We start from the raw sequence: 19124 nt of genomic DNA, 5'->3' as shown, positions 1-19124 counted from the left end.
GTGTTTTATATTCTTTTGGACATTGCATGCACCTTGCATGCATTGCATGCATCTTGTTGTGTTCACAAGAAAAACTTGTCGCTTTTTTTTTAGCCAGCCTTGTGTTGACATCCGATGGATGCTCTACAGCTGCTTTTCATTGTTCATTGTGAAAGGCTGCCCTTGTAACTTAAATTAAACTGGGGTGAGACTTTCTATACGGCTTTTAAAGATTGGTTCCAAAGTAGTCAGGTAAAAGTTCTTGGTATGAAATTTGATAGCAGTCTCATAGGTGCAGCTTGCATTAGAGCTCAAAAATAATTAAAATTGTGTGTTTTACTGCTTCTTTTTTTTTTTTCATTTGTGTGCCTTTACAGTCTATTAAATGCAGGGTTGTGAATTTTTTTATAGAAGTAGAAGCCATTATTACAACTGGAGTCATTTTTAAAGGGCCACTGAACATGGTTGGGACATCTTAACAAACAAGCCTGGGCAAAACAAAGCGAACCCGCCACCCCCAACCTACAATGTCTCAAGCTAAATGAAAGACCCGAGGGGTTGCAGGCTAGGTGCATGGCTTGTTTGCTTTGTCTCGCTGCTTAGATAGCTCTGCTAACAAGAACACTTGCCATCTCGCCTCATTCGTGCTGTAGGCATAAAGACATATAATCCCACCAAACTTATCATGCTGCAGAGCATTCTGCTTATGATAGTATGTAAGGGCACTTGAGGAAAATTGTCTTGAAAACATATTAATGTTAATCTTTATCATAACCGGTATATGAAGTATTAATATTAACAGCTGGATTGAATGCCACTGCACCTTAGAATAAAAAAAAAGTATTATTACAGGATAGAATAAAAGCTAAGCTGTCACTTGCGTTTTCCCATGAAATGGCAATAAATAGTGAATTTATTACATTTTAAGCAATCATCAACACTGTCAACGAGCAGAAAACGACTTTATAAGCATTGAGAAGATTTTAGATATTGCTTGAGATAAAATGTAACTAAATTCAGCAATTAATGAATCAATTTTCTGACCCCTGCTCGTTAAGAGGAAGGCCTGCGCAATTCTATCAAATAAAATTGTGCTCAGTTTTATATTTTATTGCGAAAGCAATACTACTTTCACTTTCAAGCCTTTGCGGTGTGACGGCAGTGCACATGAAATGACCTTTCGCATGACCTCTGTGTGACATCACGCCTCAAAGCTGGGCGACCAACTCGCGCCGTCTGTGAGAGACGGCGGTGCGCATGAACGGCGGCCTAACTTCCGCTCTCTCCGCCAGGAGCGCCACAGGTGTTATGACGTCACGCCTCAAGGCTGGGCGACCAACTCGGCCTAACTCCCGCTCTTGCCACAGGTGTTATGATGTCACGCCTCAAAGCTGGATGACCAACTCGTGCCGTTCGTGAGAGACGGCGGTGCGCATGAACGGCGGCCTAACTCCCGCTCTCTCTCCGTCAGGAGCACCACGGGTGTTGTGACGTTATACAGCTGTATAAAGCGGCGACTGACTCGCGCCGTCCGTGAGAGACGGCGGTGCGCATGACTACGATGCCGCCTACTGTTAAGGATGCTTTCGCAACCTACCGGGCTTAACCAAGCTAAGCCTCTGCCAGTTTTTTTATATTTTTGTTTTAGATATGGAATACTTTTTAGTGCCTGATATATTTATGAAGAACTGAGTGTTGTTTTGTGGTGTTTTAAATGAAGACCGAAGATGGTGATGTTCTTTACATTCGAATGTAATTTGTTCTTTTTTTGACATTTTTAAATGTTGGCCAGTTTCGAAGTAATATGAAGAACGAACAGACAACTTTGTAGCTACAAATTTTCGCAGCAATAAAGACCAAGGCTTGTGTAATACCAAGAAAAATTTTCAAAGCCAATAACTTATTGGATGGTGGCAGAATGTAGTGCTAATTATTGACAATTTTCAGTGCAATCTCTCAGTTCTATTTCACTTCTTTAATTTTACACAATATAATGCAACACCTTTCCAGTTAATAATTATTCTGAGGCACTGAGGTTTCTTTAGGCAGATTTTAATAAATATTGAAGATGGTGATATATTTTTTTAAAATTTGGAATCAGAGTTGTTTCTTTTTGCTTTTTCCAAATTTTGAACGAATTTGATGCGTTGCGGAGAAAATACCTAATGGTCTAGAGCCTCAAATTTTACCTGAAATTAAGAACATAGCCTTCATAATCAAGAAAAAGAAAGATTTAATGAAAACTCAATTCTTCATGCTAGATTGTAAGGTTGAAAATAGACTTTTTTGCAGCGTGTTGCTCCTAGAGCAAAGTTTGCGATTTTTTACTAAAATAATTGCGGCAATGAAAAATGTTTCTAATAACTCGTATTAAAATAAAAGTTGCATAGATTTATTAAGTAAAAAATAATGCACGACAAAATTTTGATGTGCAAGCAGCAGGGCTCCAAACTTGCAACTCTTTGAAATGAGAAAAATGGCATTTTTCACCTATAGTGATACAGTCGTGCCTCGTTAATACGACCCCCGTTAATATGGACGGCTTGAATTATGGACAGTTTTTCTGGGGACCAAACATTTTCCATGTATTTACGTCACGTTAATTTGGAAACTCGCTGTCCGGACAATGGACTAGGAAAAATCGGACAGATACCATAAGGGCCCATGTATTTTTGTCACATTATTATGAACAGACATGAAAACCAAATCATTACAATGCTTCAAAGATTAGTTCAATTAGCCTTAATTGGCCCCTTGGCCTTAGTTGGTAAGTTAGGTTAGTTGAGTAGCCTTAATTGGATGCCATTTTACATCTGCCACATATCATGTGTAGACAGACCCGGTCTAAAGCCAAAGCATGAGGCACCAGGCTGTTGTGTTTAATTAGGATGACGTGCTCCATTACTTTGCTCAGACATGAGGTGAGGGAGATGGGGTGGAGGCTTCCCAATTCCAATTTCTTACCAGGTTTAGGAATAAAGTTGATCTGGGCATGCTTCCAGCATGCAGGAAGAACACTTGGACCAGGGTGAATTTTTTTTTTAACTAGTACGAAGTTTCCGAGAAAGTTGTATAGCTTTCCCTTGTAGCCGTATGGCTGCGCTTGGGTGGATGTCAGCAATTACTCTCTTATTACCATTCTTCCAAACTCCATTGAAAAGATAAGTGATCTCCTTTATTGACTGGTTCTCCATATTTCATAGCATCTTGTTAGTAATACGATCCTCATCTGCTGCAGTGGTAGTCTTAATTGTGTTAAGAAGGCTTTGACTTCAGATTGATACCTTTGTCAAGATCTTCCCTTTGGGGGAGTTCTTCCCCTGATACCCCTGTGGCAAAGGAATGTCAGTCTGGGTATTCAAGTATATTTATCTTTAAGAGTTGCCATCAAGGAGTCTTGTCCCTCTCATACGCATGCATGTACGATTCTTTGTACGTCTGTTTGAGATGCTGATCTGATGTTCTCCGGATCCATAAGATGCTTAAGTGTCAAGTGCTCTTACATCCAAGCTGACCATTCAGGTGATCACAAACTTGATACCGATGCTTTCGACTCAATTCTTGAGTGTTGTTTCTCTATTTCCAACTGACTCTGGTTTTATGAGCCAGCGATGCTTGAGCCATTGTTCCTTAAGGCCGTTTTTATGTTTCCCACTAATCATGTGGGACTGGACCATCCTTCGTTGCACCAAACCTGTAATGCACCAGTGATAGCTGCAATGAGGATTTGTTCAGTGCGTGTTTGCTGTATGTGCGACGGGGCCTGATCGCGATGTATTTTGTCATTTGTTGTCTTTATGTGCGAAGGGGCCGGGTAGCGCAGATATCACAGGCAGCTATGTGCGTTAGATTGTAATATTTAGCATGTTTTATCGCGACTGCTGCCTAACAAGAAAAAATACGGCATTTGATGTGATGCATCGCCGTTCGCGAGCCGAGTGGTTAAGCTGGTCATGAGCGTGCAAAGGGCAAGGATGTGCCTATTCCTGCTACTCCCACACACTCTCTCCACCAGGACAATAGGGCGGCAGGGAAAAAGCATAGAGGGAAAAAGTTCAAAAAGACTTACGGTAAGGATGATAAGGTTGAGATGGTAAGGAGGACTAGATTGGCAGTACATAGCCGTGGCGTAAATTTTACGTCATCTTTGTTGTCACGTGATCCTCCCCAATTGACGTGCAATAATTGAGTCCCTTTTTGCTGACACTTCTAGTGCCGACACAGCTTAGTGAGGCTTTCGCTTTAATAACTTCAGTTCAGCTTAGTTCATTTCCTTTCAAATTGTCTTCCATGTGCAGCTCGCAGCAGGCAAAACTTCCTGATACATACAAAGGCTCGCACGCAATATGTGCAATCGGTATTTGTTGCTGCTGCCAGCCACAGCCGTGCGGCCTTGTTTGCATGCACCGCACAGAAAGATCTTGTGTTTTTTGCTTAATTACACGCTGTGTCGCCGAAACGCGACTTTTTATTTGTCACGCACGATGCACCGAGATGCATCTTGAATAATTACAGCCACTCGCGTCTGTTTCCACAATGCTCTAGTTTTGTTAGTCATCTCGTGCAGTTTTGTCCAGATGTTTATTCGCCAACTTGGGCATTCTTAGTTCGACGGCTGACGAGCACGATCGCTGCTGTCGATGCTGCTGTGTTGCTTAATTTCTTGCAGGGTATAGTCATTCTGTGAAAGGGTGAGTACTGCCCAAGGTTGTGCCGCCTTTCGACCGGTGGCCGCCATTGCGCTCGCCACGCTTTGTCGCGGCTCGCTGAGAGGCATGGAAACGGTGTTTTGTAGCGAAAGCTACACTCCGCTAGGTTTTCAAGCCGTCGCCGTGGCACCGTGTGCCGTATAATTGCCTGGAAATTGCGACGCGATATAGACTGAGAGCTGGGCCAGGAGTTAGCAGAGGAAAGAAGAAGACGAAGAAGAAGAGGAGAAAGAAGAAGTAAATGTAGAAGAAGAAAAAGAAGAGAAAGAAGCAAAAGTAGAAGGAAAGAAGGAGAAGAAGACAGATAACTCGGTAGTTGGTAGAGGCGAATGACAACAGCGAGTTGCTAGGACAAAAGGTTCATTCGAACGTTGTGACGACAGCACATTAAATTCAGGTGTCTGCAGAAAAATTCGCTGCAACACACACAGCTTTCACTTTATCACTGTTCTTCAAGTCATGCTTAAATCCCCTCAATTTTTTTGTGGGGCAAAATGCCCAGGTGTTGCGTGCCCCAGTGCACGAACCAGTCGCGAAGCGCCTGGGAAATGTTCCAATTTTCGAAAGAACCGCGAAGATGACTTCTGAGGCTGATAAAAATCAAGCGCGACAACTAGCAGCTCACGAACTGCTCGTTTGTGCAGTGTATGCCATTTCTGCATTCGTAAAATTAGTCATTCATTTGTGTGCTTTTTAATGCAGTCTTTATCCGTCTTGTATCTTTGATGTCTGGCACGTATGCTTGCGTGTTTAACTCGTTTATTTCTGGATAACACAAAATGCTTACAGTTCCTAATCTGTTGTCTTGCACAGGTATAAACATGTACGCGTACGTTGTGCAACTTTTTATGCGCTGAGGAATGGGTACGTGCAAGGAGTAGAGCGTAAGGTGGGCTCTAAGCTTGCCTTACGTGTGCTTAAGTACGGAGCGCGTTGAGGCAGTTTCCCGGTGTAGTTATCTTGTGCTGCTGTCCAGCTCTGATGGTGTGCGCGTACATGTTGTGTGTATGTATGAAGCGAGGCATATGACCAAGCGTGATGCATGTGTGGGAACAGATATGACAGGCATTTCAGGACTCATCATGGCTGATTTAATGATGGTGAATTAGTAAATACCGCTATGTATAAAAGTATAAGGGTAATAAGCCATGTGATCATGCATTGCCTAGGCGTTCGCTCTTCTTTCCTCACTCGATGATCGACGAATTATTTGAACATCTGAGATAAGTTACGAGGATTTCATGGCTACGTGGCCGTTCAACAACAAAAAAATTCTTAATGATGATGACAAGCGGGAAATGCGAAAAATAAAAACAACAACACGATATCTAAATAACCTTTTCTGCATTAAAAAAATCTTACAGTAACGTAAAAAAGCAAGGAAATCCATAATAGCTATGGAAACAGTTTGCTGAAGATGTCTATAAAATACAGCGATCTTTAATGTGAAATGAAAGGACATGGCTTCATTACAGGCGATGTTGCGAAATCACAAAGTAGGGCCTTGAATGGGACATTGGTTGAAATATGTGATGGTAAAGATTGCTCATATATAGGCAGTGCAGAGCTTCAGAGTAGGTATCGAGCAGAGCCAGAAGATAAAATGAGATTAGCAAAACAGTGTGTTTGCGACCTTTCTCATGCCTGAAGTCCTACAGCTATCCGAAATCAATTTTCGCGCTTAATCGGAGGATAATGCAAGGCAACGCAGCCTCAGACGAAAAAACTGCTACCTTCACTGCAGTTTCCGTGACACCGAAAACAACCATTCAATACTGCTAGAATGGCACTTATACATGGCCCAAATAAACCCAGTCAAAGGCTAAATATTTTATTATCATGGCCATTGCATTCTAATCAGCGTTTCAGTAGTCAGTAAATAAGATAGCAGATGACTGATTTGAAAACAATGTCTTTCAGCCAAAAATGCGAGAAAGACGCACACAACAAATGAGCACGGGGCGGGACTCGCGTTTGGGTGTTTCGCATATTTAACCAAGATGAATAATTACCAACTGCCCCAACAAAACTTTCTTTAAGGTCTTTAGGTGGCTGGCTTGCACGGTAGTTTTCTGCTGCAGTAAGTCCAGTTGATAATTTCGCTTTAAAAACAGATTACAGGATATTAATCTGAGATCTTCGCATTGCCGGTTCTAAAATTTTGTGTTCCTGCCATATTGCTAAAACATCACGTGTTTTATCACAACAGTCTCTACTTGTCTCTCTGCTCGACACCTGCTGGTAGAGTGCCTCGACGCACATATTCACCTGCGTTGCCTGTGACTGCCTACGGAGCGGGCATCATAAATGGCGGACATTGTAGCAGACAACGCAGTTGACTCCACCCTGTACGGAGGGAAACGAGTGCATCGAGGAACCCTAAGCTACGGTAGTTAGAGACCATACCTAAGCGTTGTGGTCACCACATGACATCTGATGGATGGTCAAGCCCTCCGGAGTGGCGCGTACATTCAGGGATGTTGTCACGAGCTGTGAGTGGTGTCCTGACGATGAACGGAAGCACCTTCACTGCAGCTACTCATTTCAATACACAATGCAGATTGAAGATAAACATAACTTTTGCGAAAACCCAAACTCATGAGAGAGTATGTGACAGTGCATCGGGGAGAAAAGAAGAAAAATGAGTCAGTGTCTAGCAAAGAAAACGAAGACTCATGTTTGGATTCGGATAAGTGTACCTATGCACTGAACATCTTCTGTGATCATTATAGGAATGCTTTGTACACTACTTTGGGGGACTTAAATGGTAACTTAAGATCGATGCTGGATTCATGAAGGTTAAGTAAATTTTCTACTTCATGGTCAAGATCTTGTTTCTCGTAATTGGTTCTGACGTTTCTTATTTTGTGTGCATGGGTTCGAAAGCCATAATTTGGAAATATATCTGCGTAATCTGTGTAACTAATGTAAACCTTTTTTTATGCATTATTTGTATCAGAAGTAATACGCCTTAATTGTTGGCCGGTAATAAATTGTACCGAGGAAAAGTGGTTGGATTGGCAGGTCGGTTATTTATTTGGAGATACTGTCAATTCATTAGGAATTCTTTATAGTGGTCTTTATTAGTTATGCTGCCCTTATAGTTGTCAAATAGACGTAGAGTGCTTTTTTTACAGTAGAGCAGCCTGTAGTAATTTCCTTCAGTTCTAGTAGCCCCCACACTAATATTACATAAAGTAGCCATGAGTAAAATGGTGTGTACTACATTGAATTTTTGAGCCAGAGAAGAATGGGAGGAGCTATATGGCCTATAGAACCTACGGCACGAGAAAAGTTAAGCAGGTGTATAATATGAAGCGTTAAATATAAGACTTCTCTAAACGAAACACAAACTTTCTTGTGCAGATACCTTCTAAATATATTAGATTCTCTTGCAGCAGCGTGTGCCGCAGGTGAACAAGCAACCAAAAATTCAGCCCCCTTTTATTTCAACATGCAGTTACTTATACACAGACTGACTCTAGGGCTTCTGGCGGCAGATGATCATAAACCAGAATCAAAACCAAATATATAACATTCTGTATTTAAGTATAATGTTTTACTTAATAACTTTGTTTAGCTGGTTTGAATAGCATGTTTTGTGCGTATTCAGCTGCCAACTATTGTCATGGAGCCAGACAGACAGCTGGAATAAGTAAAGGTTTGTTTCCTTTTTATCTATTGCACACATTCGCTTGTGAAAAGTAAACTAGTGTCATCAGCAAAGGTGTGCGTTTAACCTCCGTAATATCATTCATATGCAATGGGAATACTGTGGCACCTAATATGAAACCTTGTGGTACAAAGTTTAATTTTTAGACTTTCAGGGTGCTCTCCGTTAAAGATTATGAACTGGTATCTTGATTACAAGTAGCTTTTAATGAGGTCTGATACAATGTCTCGAATTTTATAACTGTGGTGCTTATAAAGCAATAGTTTCGTGGTCAACTGAATCAAAGGCCTTCAAAGATTTTCATAGTTTACTTTTCTGTTTCGAAAGTTTTCACAATGATTTTATGTTGAGCAGTACCTCATCGGGTGTTTTGCTTTCTTTTGAAACCAGTATTGAAATGGTGAGATTATATTGCACTTTTGCAGGAATACTGTCAAACGATTATATTTAGCTTTTTCTTATATCTCTGAAAAACCGGTAGAACGGAAATCGGTTTATAATTGTCAAAATGAATTCGCTTTCTCTTTTATGTATGGGTACATTTTAGCTATCTTAAGCAGACCTGGAAATATTCCCGTTGAAAAGGATACATTTATTTCAACCACCTGGGGTTCTCTAACACTGACATCGCACAGCACTCAAAAGCAAAATGTTAATTGCCTCCACCATTTTATTAATGGGCGATTGGGCTTTTTTTGTCGAGCTTTTAGGTCATTTCGGCGTCGTAGCTGGATTTCGTGCCATATAGGCCTGCCGAATTAAGATTGGCGAGTTAGATATTTTTTGCTTTTGCACTCGACTGAGTATTTTTGATTCTCATGTAATAAAACTATCCTTGCACCACACAATTTTTTTGTAAGAACATTTCGTCGCGAGATTGTTGTCAAAATTCTCCCACGAGGAGCATGTCGAAGAAGAAGGACGGCGCGCGCTCGCGGCTGGGCAGAAGAAGAGCGAAGCTTCCAGCGGACGGCGGCCGCCATGGCGTTCCCCCACCTCGGGCTGATGCTGCACGACGCGGACGAGAGATACAACACCGCCCGCAAGCATCTTGCCTTGAAGGTGAGCGAGCCGCGCGTAGACTTGAACACTCTCCGCCGAAGAGTTCAAATCGCTGTGGTGGGGACAAAGCGCTTTTCGTGCCAGCAGGGAGCCAAATTCGGATTGTGGGGTTTAACATCCCAAAGCGACTAAGACTACGTCGTAGTGGAGGGCTCGGTAAATTTCGACCACCTGGTCTTTTTTTAACGTGCACTGACATCGCACAGCACACGGCTATATTTTCGCCTCCATCAAAAAGCGGCCACCGAGGTCGGGATTCGATCCAGCATCCTTGGGCACAGTGGTCGAGCGCCCTACCACTGCACCACCCCGGCGGGGCGAACCATGGCGTTCGCCTCCTATGCCGGTGAACGCAGTGGTTCCCGAGAGAATTTCACGGCCTTAACCCAGTGTGCCCATGCCGGCTTATTGACAACCTTCACTCGCCTGTGATAGCGGTACTACTGGCGTAGAATGTACCGTTATGTTCGTCGGTTCGTCCAGTCCTGCCAAGAGTGTCAGTGCCGAAAACGCCCACCTAACCAGACCGCCGCTCCTCTGCAGCCGCTGACCTGCCCAGCTCATCCCTTTGAGCGCGTTGAAATCAATCTGTAGGGCCCTCTTCCTAACACATCAACAGGAAATCGCTGGATCATCGTTGCAATTGATCATCTCGCACGCTACGCCGAAAAGCGTCTTTGCCATCTGTTACAGCCCAAGACATTGCCTCCTTCATCCTCCATCATATCATTCTTCGCCACGGGGCTTCCAAAGAATTACTGAGTGACAGTTCTGAAGTTGTCGGAGCTCTTCTTAGAGAATGCGAAATCGTTCACCGCGCCACGTTCGCGTACTATCCGCAAAAAAATGGAACGGTAGAGCGTTTCAACCGCACCATGGGCGTCATGCTGGCAATGTGTCGCTTCCGACAACTTCAACTGGGACCTCGTTCTTCCATTCGTCACCTTCGCTTATAACTCTGCCACTCAAGCAACAACTGGATTCTCGCCATACTTGCTCCTGTACGGTCGTGAGCCCTCTGGACACCATTTTCCCATACCGACCGGATTCTTCCGAATTCACGACTGTTTCACAAGCTGCAACTTATGCTGAAGAATGCCGCCAGCTTGCTCTGTCCTTCACTTCTCACGCCCAGCAACAGCAGAATTTCACCCGAGATCAATCTGCACTTCTTCCTGCTTACCGTACAGACTCTTTGGTCTGGTTATGGGTACCTTCCTCCAGTCCCGGCCTTTCATCCAAACTTATGAGCAAGTATCAGGGCCCCTACCGTATCGTCAAGCAAACATCCCCCGTCAACTACCTCACCGAACCCCTTAAGCCATCCACTGACCACCGTCGCCGCAACCGTGAAATAGTAACTGCCTGAAACATTAAGATTCTTAGTTGACTAGATATTAAAATTTATGCTGTATTTTCAAGTCCTACATTGCTACGTATCTTGTATCGGGTACGGTTTCACTAGTATTATGTCATTGCACCACACTGAAGTCTTAACTTCTGATGAATAATAATTATGATTAAAATATAACCTTATGCTACAAATTGAATTCATTATCGTTGAAATTGTCTCGGCGAATATAATCCAAAATCGAACGCTAAACAACGCAAAAACCATGTAAAACAGAGCTAATGCTCGTCTAACTCGGTTCAACTGAGTTAGGCGGCCATTTGTTTCATTATCGGCACCAGCATGCAGCTTCCTCGATCGGAATCTAACACATTGCCTTAGGATTAGCACGGGAATGCCTTTGTCAAAGCCCACTGCAGCTTGATTTACAAGCTTCATCTAAGGCTGAAAATAAACAGCCTGGCCTAAGGTTAATATGCATAGCAATTTGCCTTTCTTCATATTCTTTTATGCACTTTCTTTAGATGTAGAAGCGAAGTCATGCAAGTTAAAAAAAATAACGTAGTTCAAAGCATGATAAATAACTCATGTAACAAATCTAAATAACTATTCAATTGTAAAAAAAAAAGCAATAGGAAAAACATAGATTCTGATGCTTCACAAGAACAATCCTACTGCTGTAAATATTAAACTGGACCATCACAATGATACAGGCAGCTTTCTAAGCTTAAAACGCTTAAGAAACAGCTGTAAAGTGACTCCGAAATTACTGAACACGCCAATTTGCGCTTTTCTACGATGCATATATATATATATATATATATATATATATATATATATATATATATATATATATATATATATATATATATATATATATATATATATATATATTATTATTATTATTATTGCTCTTTACCTTACAATTTACACAACAGCGTCGTAAAAGAAAATGCCGTTGACCAAACTTCAGCTTCCGAGAATTTTTAATACACTACAGTGAACCTATAGCTGTATTGCTGTATTCATCGTGAATAAATACAGCTCCTCAGGGTCCTACTCAACTGGAAATGATGATGTCATTATAATGTATCTCCTATATAACTGTCTCTTAATGCGCAGGCGATGGTATGATATTACAGTTAGCCGTCGGCTCCATAAACGGCGCGGGATTGAATGGAATGATCCTGATGGCATTTGGGACTAATTTCATAGTTTCTTTATTACGCAAATTGTTTAATGTTACTTACTACCATCAGGGACTCATCCAGGGGACAGCTCCTGTCCGGGTCGTTCTCTTTAACATGGTCCCCAGTAACATTTATAGGGCTGAATTAACTTAGTTTTAGGCGATTCTGTTAAAATTTTAGGTATTTTGCCCGACCATATAGGATTTAAATAAAGAATTGATTGATCCATCGGTGTACTTACAATAACACTTGGTCATAACAATTCAGAAATACAGATGAATGAACCTTGAATGATCCAAATTTTAGTAATTTATCTACGAAGCCAGAAGATATTTTTCTGATTTTTCACAGTAGCACCAGAAGTCAGCAAAATATTCCCTTGAAGAAATCCTAAGAAATAATTTTAGGACTTTAAAATTGATTTTAAGAAAATGAATTTAACTTCGAAGTTCGTGAGGCTTATTTGCATGGAAAAAACAACAGGCAAAGTGGTTCGCGAAACATCCGATTTTTAATCATTTTGCTTTCCAAAGCCTTAATTTCTTAGCGCCAAGTCGCACTCTAAATAGGGCTAAAATGACCAAAAATCTCCATTGGAAGAATATCTGCCGCAAACTCTGCTTTTTCTATGAGATACAAGAGCGTGAAAATTTTCAGGCAAATGCGAAATTATTGTGCGCTTCACATATGCGACGTTTAAACAGAGCGAACCTGCGCCGTTTCTGCTCTTCCCAAGATGGTGGACGTCGGCTTCACTTTTTAGACGCCACTTCCAATCCAGCAGTTTTGCTAGACATCCTTCGTTCAGGCGTCGTGTCTGTCTGCAACATACAATTTCGTTTTTTTTTTTTTTGCTAAGCGAACCAGCCATCACTCTCCTCCCTGTATCTTTTTAGTCAGTTTCTTTCGCCCCTCTCGAAAATGGCTGAGTTTTAACCATGCTAAACCCAGTTGGGTGAACCGAAAACGTCATTTTATTTGGTTTTCCTTTGGTTAGGTTTAAGCTTAGACGTGCGAGAACATGGTTTCGCAGCGACTAAATTGGTGAGACGTGGAGTCGAAGTCGCCGTCAACTACGAGATGGAACACATGATGCTGTATCTGCCATCAAAGATCAAGTGGTTTCATGATTAGGCTGTATATAGCCACACTGTGACCTCTGGCTTGTTGAAGGTCAGGCGGCTTGCCAGGTTGCCCTTGGCCGATACGTGACTTTGTGAAGCTTTCGCATCAAAAGCCGAGGGTCTTGAGTTGGCAGCCCCTGCCAAATCGATGATGTCACGTGGCCGCGTGACGTCGCACAGTCTATGCGACCGATATGTACCCGATCTGTTCCCGATCCTATCAGCTGCCAACTGCCACGGGCCAGAGTTATGCCTGTAATTTTTTTGTTTTGCCCACTATTCCGACGTCTGCTTTAGCGCTATCGTGCATTTTTCTTTAAAAAACAGAATGTGACAGCTGAGGCCCTATTCTCGACACACATGGCCGCCGTCGGGCGCCATTTTTTTTCTCTGATTGGTTCTCAGAACAGTCACGTGTTTCAAATTTGTTGCGCGAAATTTTTGTGTGTCGAAATGGCTTTTTGCGGTGACGTAAAAATGACGTGAGCGTGAAAACGGATTTTTAGCAGTGGTATTCATGATGCATGGAGGGTGTATATAAGGAACCGTGGAGGGAAAACAGGTATATATGATAGAAAGGGAAGCATTTACGCTTGTATTACGAATGGGCTGAAATGAACCGCCCACTTTCAAGAGCCGACTCGTGAAATATGATTCGCTGACGTTGTGTGGCGGGAAATACGTCATATATAAACATTTAATGACGACGTCAAAATGACGTTTCATTACGTAAAGGATGTTCTACCATTGCTGTAAATGACCAAAGTTGGGCGCCGCATTTTGAACCACTTGAGGCGGCCGTGAGAAAAACATGGCGAATTCGACATGCAGGATAGACGGCTGTTAGCTCACCGCGGTTTGGCACAGAGTTTGGTGGGTCGTGAAGTAAGCTGACGCATCTTGCTGTAATTGCAAAATCACTGAAACGACGTTATAAGGGAACTTATTAGCTGCATCATCTTTTAGAGGATTAATAATGAAGACGTAGATTTACAGCCGCACGAGGGTCGTACCTACCCTCCCGTTGCGAATGCTTTGCTCTCGTAGAGAAACCATCGATCCGCGCCGTCGTTGCCAAGCGCAGCAATGCGGCCCGCGTTACTCAAGCGCTCGATCTGCGCGTGACGAGGCATTTCAGAGAGCAACAGAAGGAGAAGTTGGGCGAGTTGTAGGTTGTTCATGATGGTTTCGTGGACGCTCTTTAACACAGAGACAAAGAAAAAGAAAAGAAATAAAGGCATCAGTCCCGTGTTTTCTTCTCTTTGTCTCTGTGTTAAACAGCGCCCACCAAACCATCCTGAATTTCAGAGAGCACCGCAATGCTTTCTAATTATCTGTCTGATCGGTTCGTGAGTACAACCTGAGGGGTCATATGATTCGATGGTTGTGCAGGATCACAAAAGACTTTCTTAAATGTCGGCCCTAAACACTGCCTCTTTTGCCTTGCACTATGCACTCACTGCAACGTTAATGAATTGAAAAGTCTTTCCATGCTGGGCAAAGCAAGCAAAATACTCACAGCTTCTATTTCAATAAAGGAATGTATGTTTCATGTACATGGCACATGTTTGCTTGCCACATGTGATGTGTTTCATATATAAAGTTTTCTTTTAATATGCATGTGGGCTCACCATTTGCTTATATTTTAGAAAAAAAGTAAGCACTCTGGAGCACGTTATGACGGTGCGCTCTAATCATATGATGTAGTTGAGTGACATTTTGTGTTGATTCCTTTTTTTAATACAGCCTGAAAATAATCTTCCTTTATTGATTTGCATTTTATCGTTTCGACAGTAAGGAATACGCGCGCTCGGCGCCGCCCTAGCTTCACACCATGATTTCCTCAGTCATCTTTCGTTTTCTTTCCTTATTGTCCGTTTTTCCCCCTCTGCACGTGTACGGTAAGCTGAGAATCGCCTAATTAACCTTTCTGCTATTCTTCTGTTTCGTTCTCTTTCTCGGACATCTTTTGCGTTTCGCAAGAGCTTATCGCACGCCAGCGTATGTAAAAATTTAACCGACTAAGTGTAAGGCCCAGCGTATGCCTTTCACTTCGTGTGTGTGTGGAACACTCTCTTTTCCTCTCTGCGCTGCTTTCCGGGCTCTAAACAACTCAAGACGACACAATATGTTAGGACCTTAACCAGACTTGTGACCTGACAGTAGCTGGTCATAACGCGGCTTTTCGAAAAAGGTGGATAGCACAGCCAGTATCTAACAGTAATTGATATTTTGAGACTGCGAGCGTTGTCCTCAGAGATGGACATTACCGGCTGCGCCGGCGCCTCTTCATCAGTGCTGGAGCTACTTTGGAAATCTATCGATTCCTTCTGTTTACGACCAAGTCCTTAAACGTTTTAGTTCCTGCATTTAAAAGCCGCTAAGTGAATGTGAGAGGTCATCGGCGCTTATGAACAGCAATGCTACTTTCCGCTCCCATTTTGCACCAACCCACTGCGAATATTCCATTGCCGTTCTTGCTCTTCAGCTGAAACTCGCGTAGCCTCTTCGTGCGTAGCTGGTGCCAAATATTCGACCGCAAGTATGTCATGACACACTGATACCACAACGCCATAACATACTTCACTAGCCTCACTGTAGCCCGATGCTTCCGGATCAAGGAATGCACCGCAGAGTATCGGTTCCTGCAGAAGCATCGTCGTTTTTCATACTTGGCACCAATATATAGTAGCAGACGACAGCGCGCTTTTTTCTGTCACTTTATTTCTCTTTTTCTTCAGAATGCGTAACCCGATTGTGTGCTTACGTAACCTGGCACCGTCCTGATGCACACGTCACGCGTACGTCATAATTTGAACAAAATGGCGAATTGTCGAGAATAGGGCCCCTCTAGGTTTCTCGATGTTGCGGTGTCGATGTCGACGCTGCGCCGGGTAACTGTGAAGCAATCGTAGAGATCCTTTAACGCCATCGCCCCCCCAAGGAGGTTTAAAAAAAAAAAAAAAAAAAACCTTGCTATCGCCTCGTGCTCTTAAGGTGAACTTCCGGAAGTGTTCGGAAGTTTTGTGGAGATGATTGTAACAGCCGATCTACGCGCTAGTACCTGAAAGCCTGAAATGCTCAAGTCTGGCCTGGGCATCTTTTAAGCTGCAGTCGAAGGGGGCAACACGTCATATTTTTAACGTGAGAGTTCACCGGCACGTTTATGTATGTACGCAGCTTTGTCTTCGTGTTTATCCTAGCTCGGTCTGTTATATCGATACTCCGCTGAAAATACGTTTTGTTATATCGTGAGTTTTGGTTTTTGTTTCGGTTTCATGGATTGGCAGCGTGCTTGAATACATTGGCTATTTGTATCACAGTTTGTGTCACATGTTCTGACTTTATAACTACGTTCACTAGTTCAATATACGCCAGCCTTAGTTGGAGTCGGAGTCTGGTCACGGTCACTTTGAGCCTCGGCTCTTTTCGTCACGGCCGCCCCGGTTGACACTGGTGCAATAGAAGTTTCCATAGCGTAAAGGGTGATATTAAAAGTTCAAGAAAGGTTCACTTCGAGGTACGCACTTCGCTGTGTCTGTTGTTAACTGTATACGAAGTAACGCGACGTCTTTTTCGCCACTTGCAGCCTGGGGCCGTAGCATGGAAGTTCGGCTCCATGTACCTCACCGTCCCGTCCGTCAGGGTAAGTGCTTCCAATGTAATTTCTATGCGCCCCTCTTAATACTGGGTTAGTATATAATTATTTACCGATTAAAATTAAAGATGCGTCTGTGCGGCCTGTACAGGTGGGTTGTACAACCAGGCCGACATGAACTAGCACGTGATACAGCATAATTATGATTCATCATCATCATCATCATCAGCCTGACTATACCCACTGCGGGGCGAAGGCCTCTCCCATATTTCTCCACTTAACCCGGTTCTGTGCTAGCTGCATCCACTTGACCCCCGCGAATCTCTTAACCTCATCCGCCCACCTAACTTTCTGCCGCCCCCTGCTACGCTTTCCTTCTCTTGAAATCCAGTTTGTTACCCTAAGCGACCATCGGTTATCCTCTCTTCACACTACATGTCCTACCCATGCCCATTTATTCTTCTTAATTTCCACTAGAATGTCGGTAACTTGAGTTATTTCTTTGACCCAATCTGCACGCTTCCTATCTCTTAATGTTACGTCCCTACCATTTTTCGTTCCATAGCACTCTGGGTTGTCCTCAACTTAAGTAGAACTCTCTTGGTTAGCCTCCACGTTTCAGCCCCATAGGTGAGTACAGGTAAGATGCAACTGTTGTGTACTTTCCTCTTGAGCGATACCGGTAAGCTGCTAGTCATAATCTGCGAGTGCTTGCCAAATGCGCTCCATCCCAGTCTCATTCTTCTTATTTCCTTTTCATGGTCCGGATCTGCGGTTACTACCTGTCCTAAGTAGACATAATCGCCTACTACTTCCAGTACTTCGCTACCTAATGTAAACTGCTGTTCCTTTATTATGATTGATTAATTATGATTAATTAACCACAATAAACTACTCAAGTTTTAGTATGAAAGCACGCACGCGATCTGATGAGCCGAGAAGAAATCTTGCTTGTGCCTCACTTTTACTTATGCCCTGGCTTTTTCTTTCACATTCACAGCGTTTCATGACTTTCCACCCTTTCACATAGTAGCCATCCAATGTCACTCTCTGGCGCTCTTTGGACTCAGATGGCCTTGCACCAATAAGCGTTATCAATAATCATTCAATCAGTTTATTTTGCACTGAGGGAGACAGTTTCAGGCGTGATAAAGCTTCATTGGGTTTGAATGGCAACACCTGGCACCCAGTGGAAAGTTGCATGCAGTGCTTTGCACTTATATAAAAAAAAAAAAAAAGAGGAAACAGAAGTAAATATAAAAACTTCCTCCTGTTCTTTTTGTCATATGCAGGTTCTTTCAGTTGCGGATGCTACATCCTGCAGCACATCCTACGTGTAGCAAATTTCGCCTAGGAGATGACCTTAATGATTAAGGAGAATTTAGGTCGTCTGACGATGAAACTAATCACTGACCCGTCAGTGCAACGGTTCGGTGCAACTTCATTTTCCTCAAGCATATCACCCCAGTAGGGTCGAACACTAGGCCGGATGAAATCTTGTACACATTGGAAAATCCGGTAGCACAAGGAATCTAACCTGGTACAGCCTTTGTCAAAAGTTTCAGCATTAGTAGGGGCCTTTCCCATTGGAGAGGGTAGGACAAAAATATTATTACTGTCAAGAGATTTGAAAGAAACACTGGAAATGCATTGCAAGGTACACGAAATGTCTCAGAAGCAGACTTCCTGGGCTCTACACTTTTGGCGAAGACTATACCTCCCGATTGCGAGGTGAATGGATTTTGAACCAGACTGCCGATGAGGAAAATTTAACAACTGCGCTCACCTTTCATGTTGACCGCCTTCAATTCACTGCCTGGGCCAAGAAATGTGCGGTACGTCAGACGTGTAGCCACACATTACCATTTTGAGACAATCAGCTGCCTTCAGTACAGAGGAAGCACATTGCGACCGCATCGCCATTTTCCTGTGCTAGTTGACCGATGCCAAGCATCGACTTAGCGACATGTAGGGATTTCCCCCTGTGGCGGGACAAAGCATCTCTCCTTGCCATAGCGCCTTCTGTCTATTTACGCAAATGCGATGCGCTTGAATGTGCATCTCATTTTTGCAGGTGATGTTCGTGTTCGACACAGAGGACGCGCAGTACAACCTGCTCCTTGCGGCCGCCGAGAAGATGCACTATGAGTGCTCACTGGCGTCCACTTCGGAGGAGGCCGTTAGCTGCTACCTCATGCGGCACCCGCACTTGGTGTTCGTCGACGCGAGGGGAAAGAGCGACATCGATCCCCTCTCTCTCTGCAGGCAAGCCACTCATTTTTACACGGTGGTAGTATACTGACAGTAACAGTCACAAGCGGGGCCATATAGTAATTAACGTTAGTATATTTCGAACATACATATCTTTAATCTCTCACTGGCGTTATTACGCGTCTGGTGAGTGCTCCAAAGGGGCTGCTGCGCTGCTCTCGTTGCTG

At 43.2% G+C, this 19124-nt stretch overlaps 1 protein-coding gene across 1 annotated transcript in view; it reads left to right on the top strand.

The window, feature by feature from the left end:
* Positions 1-9342: 9342 nt before the first annotated feature.
* LOC146197807 (high affinity cAMP-specific and IBMX-insensitive 3',5'-cyclic phosphodiesterase 8B-like) overlaps positions 9343-19124 on the top strand; it is a 53323-nt gene continuing 43541 nt past the window's right edge. Inside the window, exons 1-3 of the mRNA XM_084591815.1 lie at positions 9343-9423; positions 16678-16734; positions 18761-18951. Coding sequence (XP_084447941.1) covers positions 9343-9423; positions 16678-16734; positions 18761-18951 — 329 coding nt within the window. The remainder of the gene's footprint in view (positions 9424-16677; positions 16735-18760; positions 18952-19124) is intronic.

The sequence above is a fragment of the Amblyomma maculatum genome, chromosome 2 (assembly GCF_055883805.1).
Source record: "Amblyomma maculatum isolate TAMU_Amacu chromosome 2, ASM5588380v1, whole genome shotgun sequence".
Lineage (NCBI taxonomy): Eukaryota > Metazoa > Arthropoda > Arachnida > Ixodida > Ixodidae > Amblyomma > Amblyomma maculatum.
Note: the sequence above shows the minus strand (reverse complement) of the source record. Positions and strands in the feature narration are given on the sequence as shown.